Here is an 18117-nt window from a genome sequence, read left to right as displayed (position 1 = left end):
GAGCAATTCTTTTGTTAATGACGTAGTTGTATGGAGGCTGTTGGGGAGCCCCTGATCTCTCTGTTATGAGGGTTTTTTTCCCGGCTTCGTTTGGGGAAGCTGATGGAAGGGGAAGGGTGGGTGGTTTTGTTTGTTTTTTCGTCTCGTGTTTAGCGTTTTGTGTCTGTATAACTCCTTCATTGGTTAATATACATTCAAATTACCTTTGCAGCTGGCATTCCTTTAGATATTGTACTTCATGACTAGTAGTACGGGGCTGCCACTTATAGGTGGCAATGTCACTCTCGTCAGCTGGAATGTCCGGGTATTAAATAACCAAATTAAGAGAGCTAAAGTTTTTTCTTATTTGAAGTCCATCCCTGCTGACATATTATTTTTTACAAGAGACACATATTAGGCACTCTGAACAAAGGCGACTGAGATGTAATTGGATCTCTCAGGTATTCCAATCTACTTTCTCATCCAGGGCCAGAGGAGTAGCTATTTTGTTTCGTAAATCAGCCCCCTTTAAGCACATATCTACTATCAGCGACCCTAATGGCCGCTATTTAATTGTTTCCGGCCTACTTTCCTCGATTCATGTCACACTGCTTAATGTGTACGGACCTAATTTTGATGACCCTGCTTTTTTCCGCAAAGTCTTTAATCTTTTACCAAATACTCTAAACACGCACCTGATAATAGGCGGCGATTTTAACTTGGTGTTGGACCCTACTCTAGATAGATTCCCCTCTCGCTCTGGCATACCCTCGGCCAATTCTACCACTGTTCTTAATGATTTGATTACTTCTTTCGATCTAGTCGAAATCTGGAGACTAAATATCCAACAGATATGCAATATACCTTTTTTTCACAAGTTCACAAATCATACTCCAGGATAGATTTCTTTTTAGTTGACTCTAAAATTATTCCCTGTGTAAAATCATTGAAGCATCACAATAGAATCATCTCTGATCATTCACCAGTGACAGTATCTCTAGATCTCTTAGAAATTAAGCCCAGCTATAATTGGCGTTTTAATCCTACTTTGCTCTTAGATGTCAAATTTTGCGAACAATTAACAGAGTTACTTGCTGAGTTTCTTAAATTTAACGATACGGGCGAGGTTTCTGATTCTACATTATGGGAAAGCCTAAAGGCTGTCTTGAGAGGGCACATTATTTCATACGAGTCCAGGCTTAAAAAGCAAAGGGTAAAACGCCTTATGGAAATTGATAATTGTCTCACTCGGTTGGAGGATGCTTATAGAGCTTCTGCTGAATCGGATACGCTCAATGAAATTACAGCACTTAAATTAGAATATAACTTGATTCTCTCGAACCAAGTTAGTAATATGTTGTTAAAAGTTAAGCAAAAGCAGTTTGAACTTGGGGATAAACCAGATAAATTGCTTTCTCGCCCGCTGAGGGGGCTACAAGCCTCAAGAGCAATTTACAAAATCAAGAACAAGAATGGTCTTGTTTTAACAAATCCCAGTGAAATCAATAATACATTTAAAGAATTTTATGAAAATCTATACAAATCAAAGGGTTGTTCGGACCTCAGCATTAGCTAATTTCCTCCATTCATTACATCTTCCAAAGTTGGGGTGCATAGAGCAGACAGCTCTGAATGCAGACATAACGGTAGAGGAAATTCTAGATGCTATTAAATCTTTCCCCAGCGGCAAGGCTCCTGGCCCAGATGGGTTTGGGGTCGAATTCTATAAAAAATTTGCGCATGTGCTCTCTCCTTTGTTATTGAGGATGTTTAATCATTCATTTGGCGAACACAAACTCCCTCAGTCCCTGTATGATGCAAATATCTCCCTAATTCTTAAAAAAGGTAAAGAAGAAACCGACCCTTCATCATATCGACCCATAGCTCTTTTGAACTCTGACCTTAAAATTTTTACTAAAATTTTGGCTAATAGATTAAATAACTGCATTGGGAAAATCATTCACCCTGATCAATCTGGTTTTATTCCTGGCCGCTTTTCTTTTTCAAATGTCAGGCGTTTAATGAATATTTTATATACTAGATTTGATTCCAAAGCTAGCGTTGCAATTCTTGCCCTAGACGCAGAAAAGGCGTTTGACCAAATTGAATGGGATTATATTTTAACTGTGATTAGAGAATTTGATATGGGTGATACCTTTGCCTCTTGGGTGAAGATGTTATACGCCTCTCCCACATCCTCAGTTCTTACTAATTTTAACAAGTCACCTCAATTCCAATTACACAGAGGCACCCGTCAGGGCTGTCCTCTCTCGCCCTTGCTTTTTGCTATCGCAATTGAACCTCTCGCCCTTGCAATTAAAAAGTGCCCTCTAATTTTGCCTCTGAATTTAGGTGGAATTAATCACCAAATTTCCCTCTATGCAGATGATATTATCATTTATCTCAGTAACCCAGAACAGTCTATTCCACCCTTACTAAATCTATTGGAAACTTTCGGTAAATTCTCCGGTTACTCAGTAAATTGGCAAAAAAGTGAATTTTTGGCTGTGACAAATAATATTGATCCTAACTTTTTGTGTACTCTACCTTTTAAAATCGCTAAAAATAGTTTGAAATATCTTGGAGTTAATATACCTAAAAACCCTAAGGATATATTTAAGCTTAATTACTTAACAATGCTCGAAAACCTAAAGAACAATATAAAATGCTGGAGGACTTTACCTCTGTCAATGATGGGGCGTGTGAATGCTATTAAGATGGTGACGTTACCTAGATTTTTGTATCTTTTCCAGAATCTACCAATCTATTTGCCCAAAAAGTTTTTTAAAACTTTAGATTCTATTGTGCTGCCATTTGTCTGGGGCTTCAAAGCACATAGAATATCTAAAATACACGTGTGCAAGCCTAGGTCGTTGGGGGGTTTGGGTTTGCCAAATTTTCAACATTACTACTGGGCTGCCAATTGTAGAGCCTTAACTTACTGGCAGGACACACGCCCGGACAGCCCTTCAGCTGATATCCCTTCAATGATTGAGCGGGCCGTTTCAAATTGGTCTCTCTCCTCATTGCTTTTTGCTGCCCCAGAGACATTCAAAGCCTCAGCAGGATCCCACTTTATGACTAACAACTCTCTTAGGATATGGCTTCAGATTGTTAAGACATTTAATTTGCCAAATACCTCTTTTCTTGCTCCTGTTTGTCGTAACCATGCCTTTAAACCTTCACTATTAGATCCAGTTTTCACAGGTTGGGCTAGAAAAGGAATCATTACCTTGAGAGATTTATATATTGACAATACTTTTGCCACATTTACTCAACTAACAGAGAAATTTGACCTTCCTGCATCACACTTCTTCAGATACTTACAAATGAGAAATTATGTTCGTTCCACTGTGCCAAATTTCGAAATATTGTCACCTGATAATGAATTATATAAATTGCTTACTTGCACTCCCAACACCCCAAAGTTAATTACAAAATTTGTTAGCTTTTTCACGAGTCGGCTAGATATTTCCACTACCCATCTTAAAAACAATTGGGAAGAGGAACTTAATATTCAAATCTCTGAGGAGGACTGGGGAAAATGTCTTAAAAATATATACACCTGTTCCATTAATACTAGGCACCAGCTTATTCAGTATAAGGTGTTGCACAGATTGCACTACTCTAGGGTTAAACTCAACGCTTTCTATCCTACTATCTCTCCTCTTTGCAATAAATGTGAATCTGCAGAGGGCTCTCTTGGTCATCTTTTCTGGGCATGCCCAAAACTTGCTGAATTCTGGTCAGAAGTTTTTCAATTTCTTTCTGATGCTTATACTTGTGAGCTCCCAGTAGACCCTGCGACTGCCATTCTTGGCTGGTCAACGGTCCTGCAGAGCCTTAATTATGCTATCCGTTTGCCTATACAGTATGGCATGACGATCGCCAAAAAAACTATACTCTGTGTGTGGAAGAAAAACTCGAAGCCACTATTCAAGATCTGGTTATCAGAACTTTCCTCCACTATGCATGTGGAAAGAATCAGATATTGTATCTCTGGTAATATGGATATATTTGAAACTTCTTGGAGACCCCTTTTTAATCACCTGTTAAAAACCAATGATGAAACTACTTAATATTTCATTTTTTTTATTGTCATTTTATTGTAATTTTTGTTAACCTCTGTCTTTAACTTGACCTCTATCCATTCCATGCTGGGCAAAAATCTGTTTTGATTTCCCGTGCCTGTTTGGTGTTGTCGTCAACTGCAAACATGATTCTAACTGAAGGAGTAGTTGTGTTTGTTTCTGTCATGTGATCGTACTGTCCATTTGTCTGTAAATCTGAAAATACTACAATAAATATAATATATATAAAAAAAAAAAAAATTTACAATAATGTATTGAATTTGATAGGTGTCTCTCACATTGTCCCACAGCAACATTACAATAGTGTATATTAATATACAATGTTTTATAATAACAATTTATTCTATTTAATGTCCAATTCATTCATTTAACATATTTAATATTGGGGGCATCCAAGTTTTGAAAACAAAAAAAAAGTAACTCAGTAGTTACTTTCCCAGGTAATTAGTTACTTTTATAATGATGCAACTCAGTTACTAACTCAGTTACTATTTGTAAGAAGTAACTAGTAACTATAACTAATTACTTTTTTAAAGTAACGTGCCCAACACTGCTAATCTAGCATCTAATCACAATTTAAATCACAGATTTGTTTCATGCTACTAAGAGAAACGATGTGAAGTTGATCGTTTAGTCACTGGCTTGATTCACGGATGCATAAACGATTTAGAAAGAAAGTCTGTGTGAACTTGAATGATTAGCTACACATCAGAAATCACTGATCACAGATCAGGTATTAATGAACACTGTTACTCACTGTTTGTGGCGGTGCTGTCGAATCCATATCGTTAAAGCCTGTGCTGACATCGCGAGTAAAATAAACAAAATCCATTTTCTCCAAATTCTCTGGCAAAAGCAGAGGAAGGGCAGGTAACCTTTCCCCATATGACGGCATATAGGGAAGATTCCAGATCGGCTCGTCTGAGCTCTCATTTTCTCTAAGGCAGAGCAGGACAGCCAGAACTCGGTTTACACCTATCACAATTTCTAGCCACTTGGGGACCATATACAGGCTAGGGGAACTCATATTAATGTTAAAAAAATAATAATTTTATGAGTTTTCATGCCATGGGACCTTTAAGGCGGGCGTACACTGTGTGAGTTCGGACACTCGGGAGGCAGTGAGATATTGCACATGTTACGAGTCAGTTGACCAGATAATCGCGTCAAAGCCGCTGGTACACGGAACGAATGTACTGCACCGTGAGCCGGCAGCAGTCGCACAAGCTTTCGCACTAAACACGGAGACTGGAGGTTTCAATGTTTCTGCTATAGGTTCAGAAAAAGAAAAAGAAAGAAAATCTTTCTTCGTAAGTTGAATATGGAAGGCGGTCTGCCGGAAGCTAGATATTTTACTTTATAAGGTTTTAAATATTAATATTTTTCTTACACAAACCCATCGATTCGCTTCGGAAGGCCTTTATTAACCCCCCGGAGCCGTGTGGATTACTTTTATAATGTATGGATACACTTTTTTGGGCTTCAAATTTTGGGCTCCCATTCACTGCCATTTTAATGCTTGAAAGAGCCAGGACATTTTGTAATATAACTCAGATTGTATCCGACTGAAAGAAGGATGTCATATACACCTAGGATGGCTTGAGGGGGAGTAAATCATGGGATCATTTTCATTTTTGGGTGAACTATCCCTTTAATACCGATATTGATACTATTATATATTTTGTTCATATTTTTAATTAATTTTATTTTCATTTTTTCTGCTTTGATCTGTAGTCTTATTAGTTTTAGTTTTGTTGTGTTGATGTTTATACAGTTTTTATTTTTTTATGGTTTTAGTTTATTTCGATTTTAGATTTCGATTTTCAATTTAATATAAAAGAAAATGAGAAATGTTGCCTTGTCAACTAGCAGAAATAAAAAAAAGTTTTTTTAAAGGGTCATGAAACCCCCCGTTTCAGCAGCAGTCAGTTCTCATCACAGTTTTGAAAAATGCTATAAAAGTGTGGGCGTGGTTTAGCGGGGGAGTGGAGGGGGACGAGGGGAGATTGCACATCAACGGCTTCTGATTCAGACAATTTTATTTCGCTCTCATTAAAAGCATCCAAGCTTCCCACAAATGCATGCTGCAAGTTATCATTAAGTTACATGCAACACAATATACAAATGGTTTTGTAAGCTCACCATTACACAAATACATATATATCCTGTGACACCTATAATTCAATGGACAATTAAATGCGCAGCCATTCGCAATTTGTTCTCTGCATCGAAAATATATATGAACACGCTGTTGCATACCTTTGATAACTTTTGAGGCTTATTTTGTGGAGTTTTTATAAGCCGTTTGGTCGGTTAAATGGCCGTTTACACTCACAGTGTGGATGAATCGCGTTTGTGTGGATCTATTGAAGAGAACGTAGGCAACGCAGAAACTCATACAAAGCGGAAAAAACACTTGTTTTTGATCCATTAATGCATCTCTCACTTATTGTGTGCGATCTCACTGTTTGAAGCGCCAGTCAGAGGAAAATGCATATCAACGTGTGCTGTCATAATTCTCATTGGACAAAGACACGCAGTCTCATGAATAATTATGAGTCATCGATGAGTCATCGCCGTACTATAGTATGAGAAAACGTCACAGCCTATGACGTTGACATGAAGATGAATTTAAACCAGGTTGAAAATAGAGCAAAAAGGTTTAAAATTAACTCGTTTTCTCCCACATTCAAAACTAACAGATGGTAAGATTGCCTTCCATGATGTACAACACACATACTTCTGTTAAAATCTCAGAAAATTTGGTTTAGGGTTTCATGACCCTTTAACAGTGGTTTTAGTTTTAGTTAACGATAATAAGGTGGTCAGTTCCCCAGTTCCATGTGGAAAACTACCTTTTCATACAAGATGTTGATTATTGTGATTATTATTTTTTGGTGATGATTTGCATTCTATGCGTGTATCGCCACCTGATTTTCTTATTGTTCTGAGCATTAAAAAAAATCTTAAAGGGGACCTATTATGCAAAATTTGGACATAAATGTGTGTTGGCAGTGTGTGTACACAACCACCCTATAGTGGTAAAAATCCACAAACTCCTTTTTTTTAATCCCCATAAATCATAAGCAGTGTCTCCCAACTACCTGTTTTCAGCCATGGGGCTGGTGTGACGTCTCATCAGCCACAGGCCCCGCCCATGAATGTTGACAGACACTGGCGTTTTAACATAGATTAATTATTATTATTACGTCCAGGGCTGAATGCGGATGTGTGTGTGTTTGTGTGTGTGTGTGTGTGTGTGTGTGTGTGCAAACCAAGCCTGTAGCACTCCTCTCAGAAACTGAAGCCTCCACGCCATGATCGCCCCCTGGTGGTTGGTCCCAGTATAGCTCCTAAACCCCACCTCTCCATGTATTAGAATGGACGCGAGACACACTAAACAATTAAATTACACTTGAAATAATTGTTTCCTAAAGATGGTTTCTGTCATATCAGGCAGTTTTTATCACGATGATTTCATTTAAAGTGTTCGTTTTTTAAATAAGTTTAGTTTTAGTTCGTTATTTGATGTTATAAAAACGGGGGATGTGACTTCATGATTGACAGCTGAGACTGACGGCTTCTCTGAGTGAAGTAGTCACTAAGGCACTCACAGACTTTTTTGGGGATTTTTGGGAGGAGATTGGAGCTTTAGCTTTCATTTCTACATTTCCATAACTGTTTATTTCACACCAATATAATGAATTGTTCTGCATATGTGAGAATGTGGGCGGGCTTTTGATAATCGCGCCTCTACTTCCTGAACTCTACTGTGCAGACTCGGTCCCAAGATGTCAGCGCCGTGTGCAGCCTCCGAAAGCTTCAACTCTGGTCAGCGGAAGTCAATGAAGTCGCGTCGTCCATATTTTTTTACGGTCTATGGTGCAAACCAATAGGATGTGAAACAACAACAGATTCACGGTGGTAGCTACTTACAACTTTCAGCCTCTTGTGTGTCCTGCCTTTAGAGACTAACTTGATAGCAACCTGTAGACGCAAACCACAGTAAATCACACCTGCCTCACTGTGACATATGTCATTTACTAATATCAATTCTGAGAACATTTCTAAAGGTTGTTTGAATGAAGAGGGAAGAAAATGTCTTATTGGAAATCCATCAGACCTGGCGGTCCCAGCATACACAGAGCCAAATCCGCCACGCCCCAGCAATGGGCCCTTCGCATATGCTTCTGCAACATATAAGATCACAAGAAATGTCTTGAGAAAGACTTATTGCAGTATCTCAATCTATAAAAGAATGCTACTTTAATACAGATTTTACATCAAAGATCTTGAGAATATTTTACAATGGCAAATCAATTAATAATTGAAAAATAACTTCTTTAATATGAGTCTATTCTGACCTGTGCGGGACCGTTTGGCAGGTCTCTTATATGCGGTGGATGGGCTCCCATCATCTGGGGCTTGCTGGCTGTCGCTCTGCCTCTTCCTCTTCCTGTTAGCCTGATCTTTTGACACAGACGAGGCCAACTTGGAAGGCAGCGGTGCTAAATAGCCAGGTAGCTCTTGTGTCAGTGGCTGGGTTGGGTTTAGCAGAGGTTCCAGATCATGGTCACCACAGCCCTGTGTCCCAACCTCCTGACTAGCCGTCTGGATAAAAGCAGCACTCTTGGATCTGGAGCGACCTGAGGATGAAATATTTCATACATCAAATATACTTAAAGGTTCTATTAGTAATTATACATTTATAATCAATAATCAACGTCAAATTATGTTAAATTCTTTTTAACATAATCTTAACATAAACAAGGTATTTAATTGCAGTTGAGCAACTTATAATTGTATAATTGCATTATAATAGTGGCAAGAACATTTTGAATTTTGATTTAAGAAAAAAGGCTTGCAGTTTGTTTAATTTACAAGGAATATAATACATGTGATCATTTAGCTGTGAAAAAAAATGGGTTTAAATGGCTTAAGTTGCACACATTTCTTTACATCAATTAAGTTAAATCAAACAATGCACAAAATCAATCCATAATATACCAATAATAAACAAATAAAACAATTAAAACACTCACCTTTCGTCCTCGTCTTTCTCCCATGCGAGCCATTGAAAATCCAAACTTCAACAAGAAAATACACAAATGAAAAAAATAATTAAAAAATAAAACTCTCCTCAGAAATGCCAAGAATATATAAAATAAAACTCCTTCTAAAATAAGAAAAGAACAATAAAATGTGTCTCTTTCAAAGAAAAGAACTCAAAACAAAAACTCTAAAACAAGAAAATATCCTCCGAACTCCTTCAAAAATCACAATCTCTGCAAGGAAAATACTCTCCAAAAGTCGCCTCGTCTCTCAACCAACAGATATCGATGGGTTTGAGTGTATTTATATCCAGTCCAAATTCATTTCACGCGTCGCCATAGTATGGCAACTAAAAGTCGCATTATGCGCATATGCACACCTGACGATCATGCGCTCGAGTACAGCAGCGCGAGCACAATCTTGACTTTTTCCTTTTTCATTCGATGAACAGTTGCGACGTTAAATTATGTTTTTTTATATCAAATTAAAGTTGCCGATATGAGCTTTTAATGAGCAGGTAGTAGCTAATTTGTCCCCTAACTAACGTAAATTAATACGTGATGTCGTTTGTATTCAGATCACATGACTTTGCGTAATGCCCCTACCAAACGGCACATGAAATCACAATTGAATTAAGCTGCTATATATTTACATAAATAGCAATAACTAAATGTGTTCATAACTTTATTTATTAATCTATTTATAACATTTATTAAGAAACTAATCCTGTCCGAATAGTGCTTGTTATGATCCCATCTGATCTAACGTTACTCACCTATAATTGCTGCGGGGGAACGTCATCCTTCACTCATTTATTAAACTAAATTCATATATGGACTTTTTTTCTTTTCGAGATGCTTTATTAATTTGGATTTCATCGATATTTTGGATAAATGTGAAAGTTTCACCTCACCACCCTCAACTTCTAACAGGTTTGATGACGCATGAAGATACTGAAAGCTGATTGGCCTCTTGCCAATGATGGTTATGCGATAAAAGCTAATTAATTATTAGAAATAATAATATAGCTTATAATAAGAGAATCTCTGATATCCTCCCTTAATGCCTTTTGAGAGCAATTTGAAAGTGTCCTGCGAAGTGGTAAGGTCAACTGCAATAAACACATGAGTATTCTCCATTAGCCTGGGCTATGAATAATATTTTGGAAATTAAATGCAATTCCACAAATTATAATAATTATTCATTTATATAATAAAACATCTAGGAAATAGGTTCTGTATAAACAAATAATCAATGTCTGTCGATGTCCATAAGCAGACATAAAAACTTTCAGTAGGTTATCCAACATAAAAATCACAAGATCACATTCCTAAAAATCACATTATATAGCCTATATATTTTATATATATATATTTAAAAAAATAAATAAACACAAAACAATTTAACGTCAAAATTGTTTAACATCTCACGAATGTTAAAGGAAAAAGTCAAGATTGTGCTCGTGCTGAAGCTAAGTTACTCACGATTTGATTCGATATTTAGTTACCATAGCGACGCGTCTAATGAAATTTGAATGATAAACACTCGAACCCATCGATATCTGTTGGTTTGGATGCGAGGCGACTTCAGAGACTCGAGAGTATTTTCTGTGGTGAAATTGTGAATTTTGAAGGAGTTTGGAGGATTTCCGAGAGGAAACTTGTATTTTTTGAAGGCTATTTTATTTAAATGTTATATTCTTTGAGTTTTATATGAACGAGTTATTTTGGAAATAGTTTCGATTGTTTGTTTTTATTTAAAACTCTCTGGGGAGAGTTTCATTTTTTATTTTTTTATTTTTTTATTTATTCTTGTTGGAGTTTGGAGGAGATTTCAATGGCTCGCATGGGTGAAGGACTAGGTGAGTGTTTTAATTATTCAGTTGTTTATTGGTACGTTATGTTGTTACGGTTTGATGTTGTGCATAGTTTGACTTAATTCATGTGTAGAAATGTGTGCAAGTTAAGCCATTTAAACCCAAATATTGCATAGCTAAATGATCACATATATTCATTGTAAATGAAACATTTTTTTTGTCTTTAATTAGGACAAAAAATTTTTTTTGACCTTGTCAAAATTAGGAAACTGCTAATTAAATGCAAGACGCAATAGAAAGTTGAAAAATAAAGGCTAATTTTACAATTATTTGTTGTGACCACTGACAATTGATTATTAATTATAAATATAATGTGACTAATATATAAAAAAAATATTTCAGCCTCAGGCCGCTCCAGATCCAAGAGTGCAGCTTTCACCCAGACGGCTAGTCAGGAGGAGCTACCTGGCTATTTAGCGCCTCTGCCCTCCGAGTTGGCCTTGTCTGTGTCAAAAGATCAGGCTAACAGGAAGAGGCAGAGCGACAGCCAGCAAGCCCCAAATGATGGGAGCCCATCCACCTCTGCCAAACGGCCCCGCACAGGTCAGAATAAGCTTACATTAAAGAAGTAAGCCTAGCCTATTCTTACATAACTAGATTCTTTTAAGTATATTTGATGTATGAAATATTTCATCCTCAGGTCGCTCCAGATCCAAGAGTGCTGCTTTTATCCAGACGGCTAGTCAGGAGGTTGGGACACAGGGCTGTGGTGACCATGATCTGGAACCTCTGCTAAACCCAACCCAGCCACTGACACAAGAGCTACCTGGCTATTTAGCACCGCTGCCTTCCAAGTTGGCCTCGTCTGTGTCAAAAGATCAGGCTAACAGGAAGAGGAAGAGGCAGAGCGACAGCCAGCAAGCCCCAGATGATGGGAGCCCATCCACCGCATATAAGAGACCTGCCAAACGGTCCCGCACAGGTCAGAATAGACTCATATTAAAGAAGTTATTTTTCAATTATTAATTGATTTGCCATTGTAAAATATTCTCAAGATCTTTGATGTAAAATCTGCATTAAAGTAGCATTCTTTTATAGATTGAGATACTGCAATAAGTCTTTCTCAAGACATTTCTTGTGATCTTATATGTTGCAGAAGCATATGCGAAGGGCCCATTGCTGGGGCGTGGCGGATTTGGCTCTGTGTATGCTGGGACCGCCAGGTCTGATGGATTTCCAGTAAGACATTTTCTTCCCTCTTCATTCAAACAACCTTTAGAAATGTTCTCAGAATTGATATTAGTAAATGACATATGTCACAGTGAGGCAGGTGTGATTTACTGTGGTTTGCGTCTACAGGTTGCTATCAAGTATGTCTCTAAAGGCAGGACACACAAGAGGCTGAAAGTTGTAAGTAGCACCTTGAATCCTTTGTTGTTTCACATCCTATTGGTTTACACACACACACACACACACACACACACACACACACACACACACACACACACACACACACACACACACACACACACACACACACACACACACACACACACACATCCGCATTAAGCCCTGGATTTAATGCAGCATTTGTCACTACAGGAAGGCCAGGGTCTGCTGCCACTGGAGGTCGCATTGATGACCCAGGTCAATTCAGCCCCTGCCAGCCCCAATGTCCTGCAGCTTGTGGAGTGGTTTGACTATCCCACGCACTACACCATGATCCTGGAGCGGCCTGTTCCTTGTCAAGATCTCCAGAGTTTCAGTGAGGAGAACAGCCCTCTTGATGAGAGCCTGGCCAAGAAAGTGCTGGTGCAGCTCATCACTGCGCTGAAACACTGTGAGAGCCGCGGGGTCCTGCACCGGGACGTCAAGCCACAGAACATCCTGATTTCCACAGCTTCACATGACATCAAGCTGCTGGACTTTGGGTGTGGAGACCTCCTAAAGGACTCAGCCTACAAATCGTTTGCAGGTTGGTTTGCATTACAGAAGGAAAGATCTCACTACATCACTCTGTGTGATGTTCTTATACATGGATATTTTGTGAACCAAAAGGAAACTTAAAGATAATTTGAGGCCTACAATTAGTTTGGACGGGAACCTTTTCAATGAGTGTTTTTTGGTCTTCTTGGGTTTTCAGGCACTCTTCAGTACGCCCCTCCGGAGTGGTTTCGTCAACACCTCTATCATGCCGGACCGGCTACTGTTTGGTCAGTGGGGGTGACTCTCTACAAAATCCTGTGCGGTTTTTTACCCTTCAGAGCTGCGTGGAGGGTCACCTCCAAAAGCAGACTGCACTTCCCTAGAGAGCTGTCTACAGGTAAGCGATAGCAAACATTCAGATAGAAAAACCATACAAAAACCATGGCCAGACAGAGAAGTTTGTTCTGTTGTGTTGCTGAAGGCAAGTACTGTGTTGTGTGTAACAGAGTGCCGTCAGTTGGTTAGCTGGTGTCTTAGTGCAGCGGAGGCAGACCGTCCCAGCTTAGACGACATTGAGCATCATCCCTGGTTACACTGAACAGGTGGCATTACACTTATCTGAAGCACAGCAGTCATGAGTTGGATTGAATTATTAGGGTCAGTCTAGATAACGGTTTTAATTATTTGTATAGGGTGACCAGGAGGACGGCAGAGATGGCTTCCTGACTGTGCACCTACAGAAAAGAGGAGGTAGGGTCTTTCTATGTGGATGCTGGAGGCAGCACCAGGTGAAACCAGAGCCCCGATGGGTTAGAGATCCGCCAGCTGGACAGAGTACAAGTAGCAAAATCTGTATTTCCCCCCCCCAGTTAGAGTGGAAAAAGGGAGAAAACGTTTTCAGTACTACTTGGGACTACATTGGCCCACTTTATAGTGTATAAAAGTATATTTTTAAGTATACTTTAAGTGAAACAGCAGAAAACTAAGTACACAGCTAGTTTGCTCTTCATGGGTTCAATATTTCACTGAGTAACGTTAGGCAGTTTTGATTTATATGCTGTTTAATGGTTGATGATTGCCTTATTTCACATTGCCGTAAGTTGGTGTGACAAACACTCTTTAATATTGCTTTGCACTGACTTTAACTGTTTTTACTGATTCTCGGTTGTCTTCTTAACATACGACACAGGTGGCTGTGCTGCTGGTAGCATGCGCTAAAGTATCCTTGATCACTTGGAGTCTGCTATGTTGAATTACAAAAAATGACACATCTCTTTAGCCAAACATTCACATAATGAATCTTATAACCTTCCTATTATATCAGATCAAATGTGCATCTATTACTTGAAATGTTATGAACAGCAGCTACGCTAATTATTTTCTGTTTGCTTTTCTGTTTCTACAGTGGGATTGAGCCAGCTCCCGCCTCTTACGAAGATTTCAGATGACCCAACACCTGCGGAGATGACGCCAACTCTGAATCAACATACACAAATGCCAAATATTCGCTATATTGTAATCAATCCAATATGCTTTCCCAGATATATGTTTTGGCCATATACTATGTAACCTAATGGCATTTACAACAGAAAGCGCAAACATAGACACACACACACACACACACACACACATTACTAGGGTTGGCCGTCATTACAAAAATCTTATTTCACATATTATTTAATAATTGTATACGATTATGAAGATAGTATATTTCTCAATATAGCTATTTTGGTATCTTTGTTGTTAAAATAAGAATTAAGATGCTAATAACAAATACTAGGACAAATACAATAAGAAAGATTCAAAAGAAAACAATAGGGAATAATGAAATATTAAATAATTGAATAATAAATATAAATAATAAAAAATGTCATAGTATGAAGGTAATATATACTTATTCTTATTAAATCTACTTAAGTTATTGAGTCAAGAGCAGTGAGTGATTTTCTCTTTCTATTGTTGTTTGATGAACATTAACAGCGTAAGCCAGCAGCAGCCATATAGAAGGCTGCTGTCACTTTAAGACCTGACGCACGATATTGACACACATCCCATTTCTCTTGGAGGTCGGAACTGTTTACGTTCACTAAAGACATATCCGTGTTCGCCGCGTCAATATACTCACCAAGACAGGCGAGGCAGTTCTTTTTCAAGGATTTTTCACTCAAAACTATTTTGCACTTATTTTCTAATTTATGAATGATTTGTTAATCACTTGAACTCATATCAAATATTATTAGATATGAATTCTTTCATTCAAAGACACCAGGCGATCCATTCTCTTTTTTTCGACCTCATTATCGTCGGCACCAAGAAAAATTAAATCACATTATGACGTCACAAATCTCTATAATGTATTTAAAGGATTTTAATATTAGACTGCAAAAAATAAAAACATTTGAGTTATTATTAGAGTTACTGTTTATTCTTACCTGCTTGGTACCATTGACTTTTTTTAAGTAATTGAAATTTTATGTTTTTTGTTAGAAATAAATGATTACTCTGTCTCCTACTTTGTCTTTTCCTTATTGCATGGTCAGATTTGTCTGTGCATATTTTGGCATCTTTTCAGCAGTGAGTTCATACATAAAGTGGCTATTGATATTTCATGTTATTGTTACTTTTGATACCAACATAATGTCACCAGATGTCACCAAAGTATGTCAAATGTTGAGGTTTTGCCTGTTTCAACTTACTGGAACAAATATTTGAACTGAAGTAAAAAATAAATATTACATAAAAATAAGCATATTTTACATGAAAAATATGATACTTTTAGAGGTAAATAAATTCAGAAATCTCCAAATAAATGCATACATTGATAGTTTTTATTTTATCGAAGATAGTGATATGAAGAAGAAAAAAATGGGATTACACCTGAGATATTCATGCCCAAATTTGTCCATGAAGGACCAAATAAGTGCTGCTCTATGAATGATTTTTTTTTTAGTTAGGTTGAGTTTATTGTTTATTGCCTCTTTGTTACCATTTCCTTTTTGTTTTAGTTATTGTTAGGTTTATTGTTTATTCTTACCTGTTTGGTACCATTTACTTTTTTTCGGGTTATTGAAGTTTGATGTTTTTTTGTTAGAAATAAATGATTACTATGTCTCCTACTTTGTCTTTTCCTTATATTATGGTCAGATTTGTCTGTTCATATTTTGGCATCTTTGTATAGTCTCACCCAACACAAATGTTTTTTTTATCTTTTTATTATTATTCTACAATTTTAACTTGTGATAAAATGTAAAACTTATAACATTGGTTTATAGATTTCAGCCTATGCAGCAGTGAGGTTATTGATATTTCATGTTATTGCTATTTTTATACCAGCATATGTCACCAAAGTATGTCAAATGTTGAGGTTTTGCCTGTTTCAACTTACTGGAACAAATATTTTTACTTAAGTAAAACATATATATTAAATATTACATAAAATAAGCACAGTTTACATGAAAAATATGGTACTTTTAGAGGTAAATAAATTCACTAAATCACCAAATAAATGCATACATTGATAGATTTTACTTTATAGAAGATGGTGATGACATTTATAAAAAAAATTATAATAATTGGGATTGAGATATTCATGCCCAAATTTGTCCATGAAGGACCAAATAAGGGCTGCTGGCGTTTGAGGGTTAAATACCACCAACACGACGGATAACCATCCTCATACTTATTGGCCTGATGAGACGCCTGTTGCTGGTGCTGCTGAGATTGAGGAGAAAAAGAGCAAGAGGAACTTCTGGAAGTGGCTCCACTTGCCTTGTCGCAGAGCTGCCAAATATGACTGTTATGTTGAAGGAGGAATGAATAAAAAGCAGACAGAACACGAGCAGTAACTTAGCATTTTCTTTACTCAACTTCTTCTAGTTTTTCTTCTATACAGTTCTTACATCAGATGAACACGTAAACACCACATTGCCACCTAGTGGACATGAATGGTATTGCAATGCAATGCAATGGAAAGAACACAACATCTTCCCCTTTTCAGAAAGAATACAGCTGTTTGTATATCACAACAGAAATAAACAAATCAAGAAAAAACAAGCATTATGAAATAAAAGATATGTAAACTTTTTGTCGTATTCCTTCAAATATTAACACAGCTCTCTCAAGTTTTACATATTCCTTACATATCTAAAACATAGTCCTTGGTCCAGGCAGGTTTTTGTCTAACTCTAACAGACCTATTCAACGGACTTGGTATTGCTCCATGTTGTACCTCCATAGGAGTAACACTTCAACTTGATTTCGGCATTTCAGCAAGACGTGAGGCATTCCACACCCTACCATCGTCAAGCAGGTAAGAGTCTTCACCTTTTTTCTGTACAACAGCTTTTGGCTGTGTGAACTTCTGATCACCCTTCTTTACCATCCAAGGTTTCTTAACTCGAACTAGATCACCAGGTTGGAATCTTGAAGGCTTTGCATTTCTTCTGGCATCCATGAACTGTTTAACTTTGTCTTGTTTCCTTTTCACACGTTCTCGTATCACGTTTCTGTCAATTTCTTTTACAGGAAAGTCCATGACTTGTAACTTGGTTCTCATACGTCGACCATGGAGTAACTCAGATGGTGTAACACCTGTGGTAGCATGAGGAGTACTTCGATAGTTCATCAAGAATGTTTGAGTGAACGTCTTCCAAGGTTCTCCTTGAATCGAAGCAGTTTGTAGACAGTCTTTCAGCACTCTGTTGAACCTTTCGACTTCTCCATTCGCACGTGGATAATAAACAGAAGATCTGAAATGACGTATGTCTCTCTCTCTCTCAGAAACTCAGAAAACTCAGCAGAGATAAACTGAGAACCATTGTCTGAAACCAACTCCTTTGGGTTTCCTTCTCGAGTAAAAACAGTAGTCAAGAACTGTTTAACAGTAGATGTGTCAACCCTGGACGTGAAAGCGACTTCTGGCCATTTGCTGAAGTAATCCACAAGTGTTATTGCGTATCTGCAGTAAGTTGGTGCAGTTTCAAATGGTCCTACAATGTCAATGGAGACCTTTTCCCATGCGGCAGAAGGTAATTCAACAGGGTTGAGGGGAGCATCATGTGTCACGGCAGACTTGTCATTTTGTTTGCAAGTATGACAGTTGCGTATAAGGGCTTCAGTCTGGTTGTCCATCTTAGGCCACCAGTACAATTGCCTAAGTCTTTGCTTCGTGCGGACTATACCTTGATGCGATTCATGTGCCAGTTCTATGAGTTTTTTCTGTAATGACTCGGGTACCAAGAGACGGTATGTTCC

The 18117-nt window shown here is 37.8% G+C and overlaps 1 protein-coding gene across 1 annotated transcript; it reads left to right on the top strand.

Annotated features, from left to right (window-relative positions):
* Positions 1–10967: 10967 nt before the first annotated feature.
* Positions 10968–13462, top strand: LOC307124151 (serine/threonine-protein kinase pim-3-like; the record flags this gene model as incomplete). Its single annotated transcript, XM_079813198.1, has 8 exons — positions 10968–10983; positions 11341–11541; positions 11639–11920; positions 12095–12177; positions 12298–12348; positions 12541–12913; positions 13082–13261; positions 13371–13462. 8 exons carry the CDS (start codon positions 10968–10970, stop codon positions 13460–13462), a joined length of 1278 nt encoding a protein of 425 aa, XP_079669324.1.
* Positions 13463–18117: the final 4655 nt, after the last annotated feature.

The sequence above is a fragment of the Gobio gobio genome (assembly GCF_949357685.1).
Source record: "Gobio gobio genome assembly, chromosome: 3".
In the NCBI taxonomy this organism is placed as follows: Eukaryota; Metazoa; Chordata; class Actinopteri; order Cypriniformes; family Gobionidae; genus Gobio; species Gobio gobio.
Note: the sequence above shows the minus strand (reverse complement) of the source record. Positions and strands in the feature narration are given on the sequence as shown.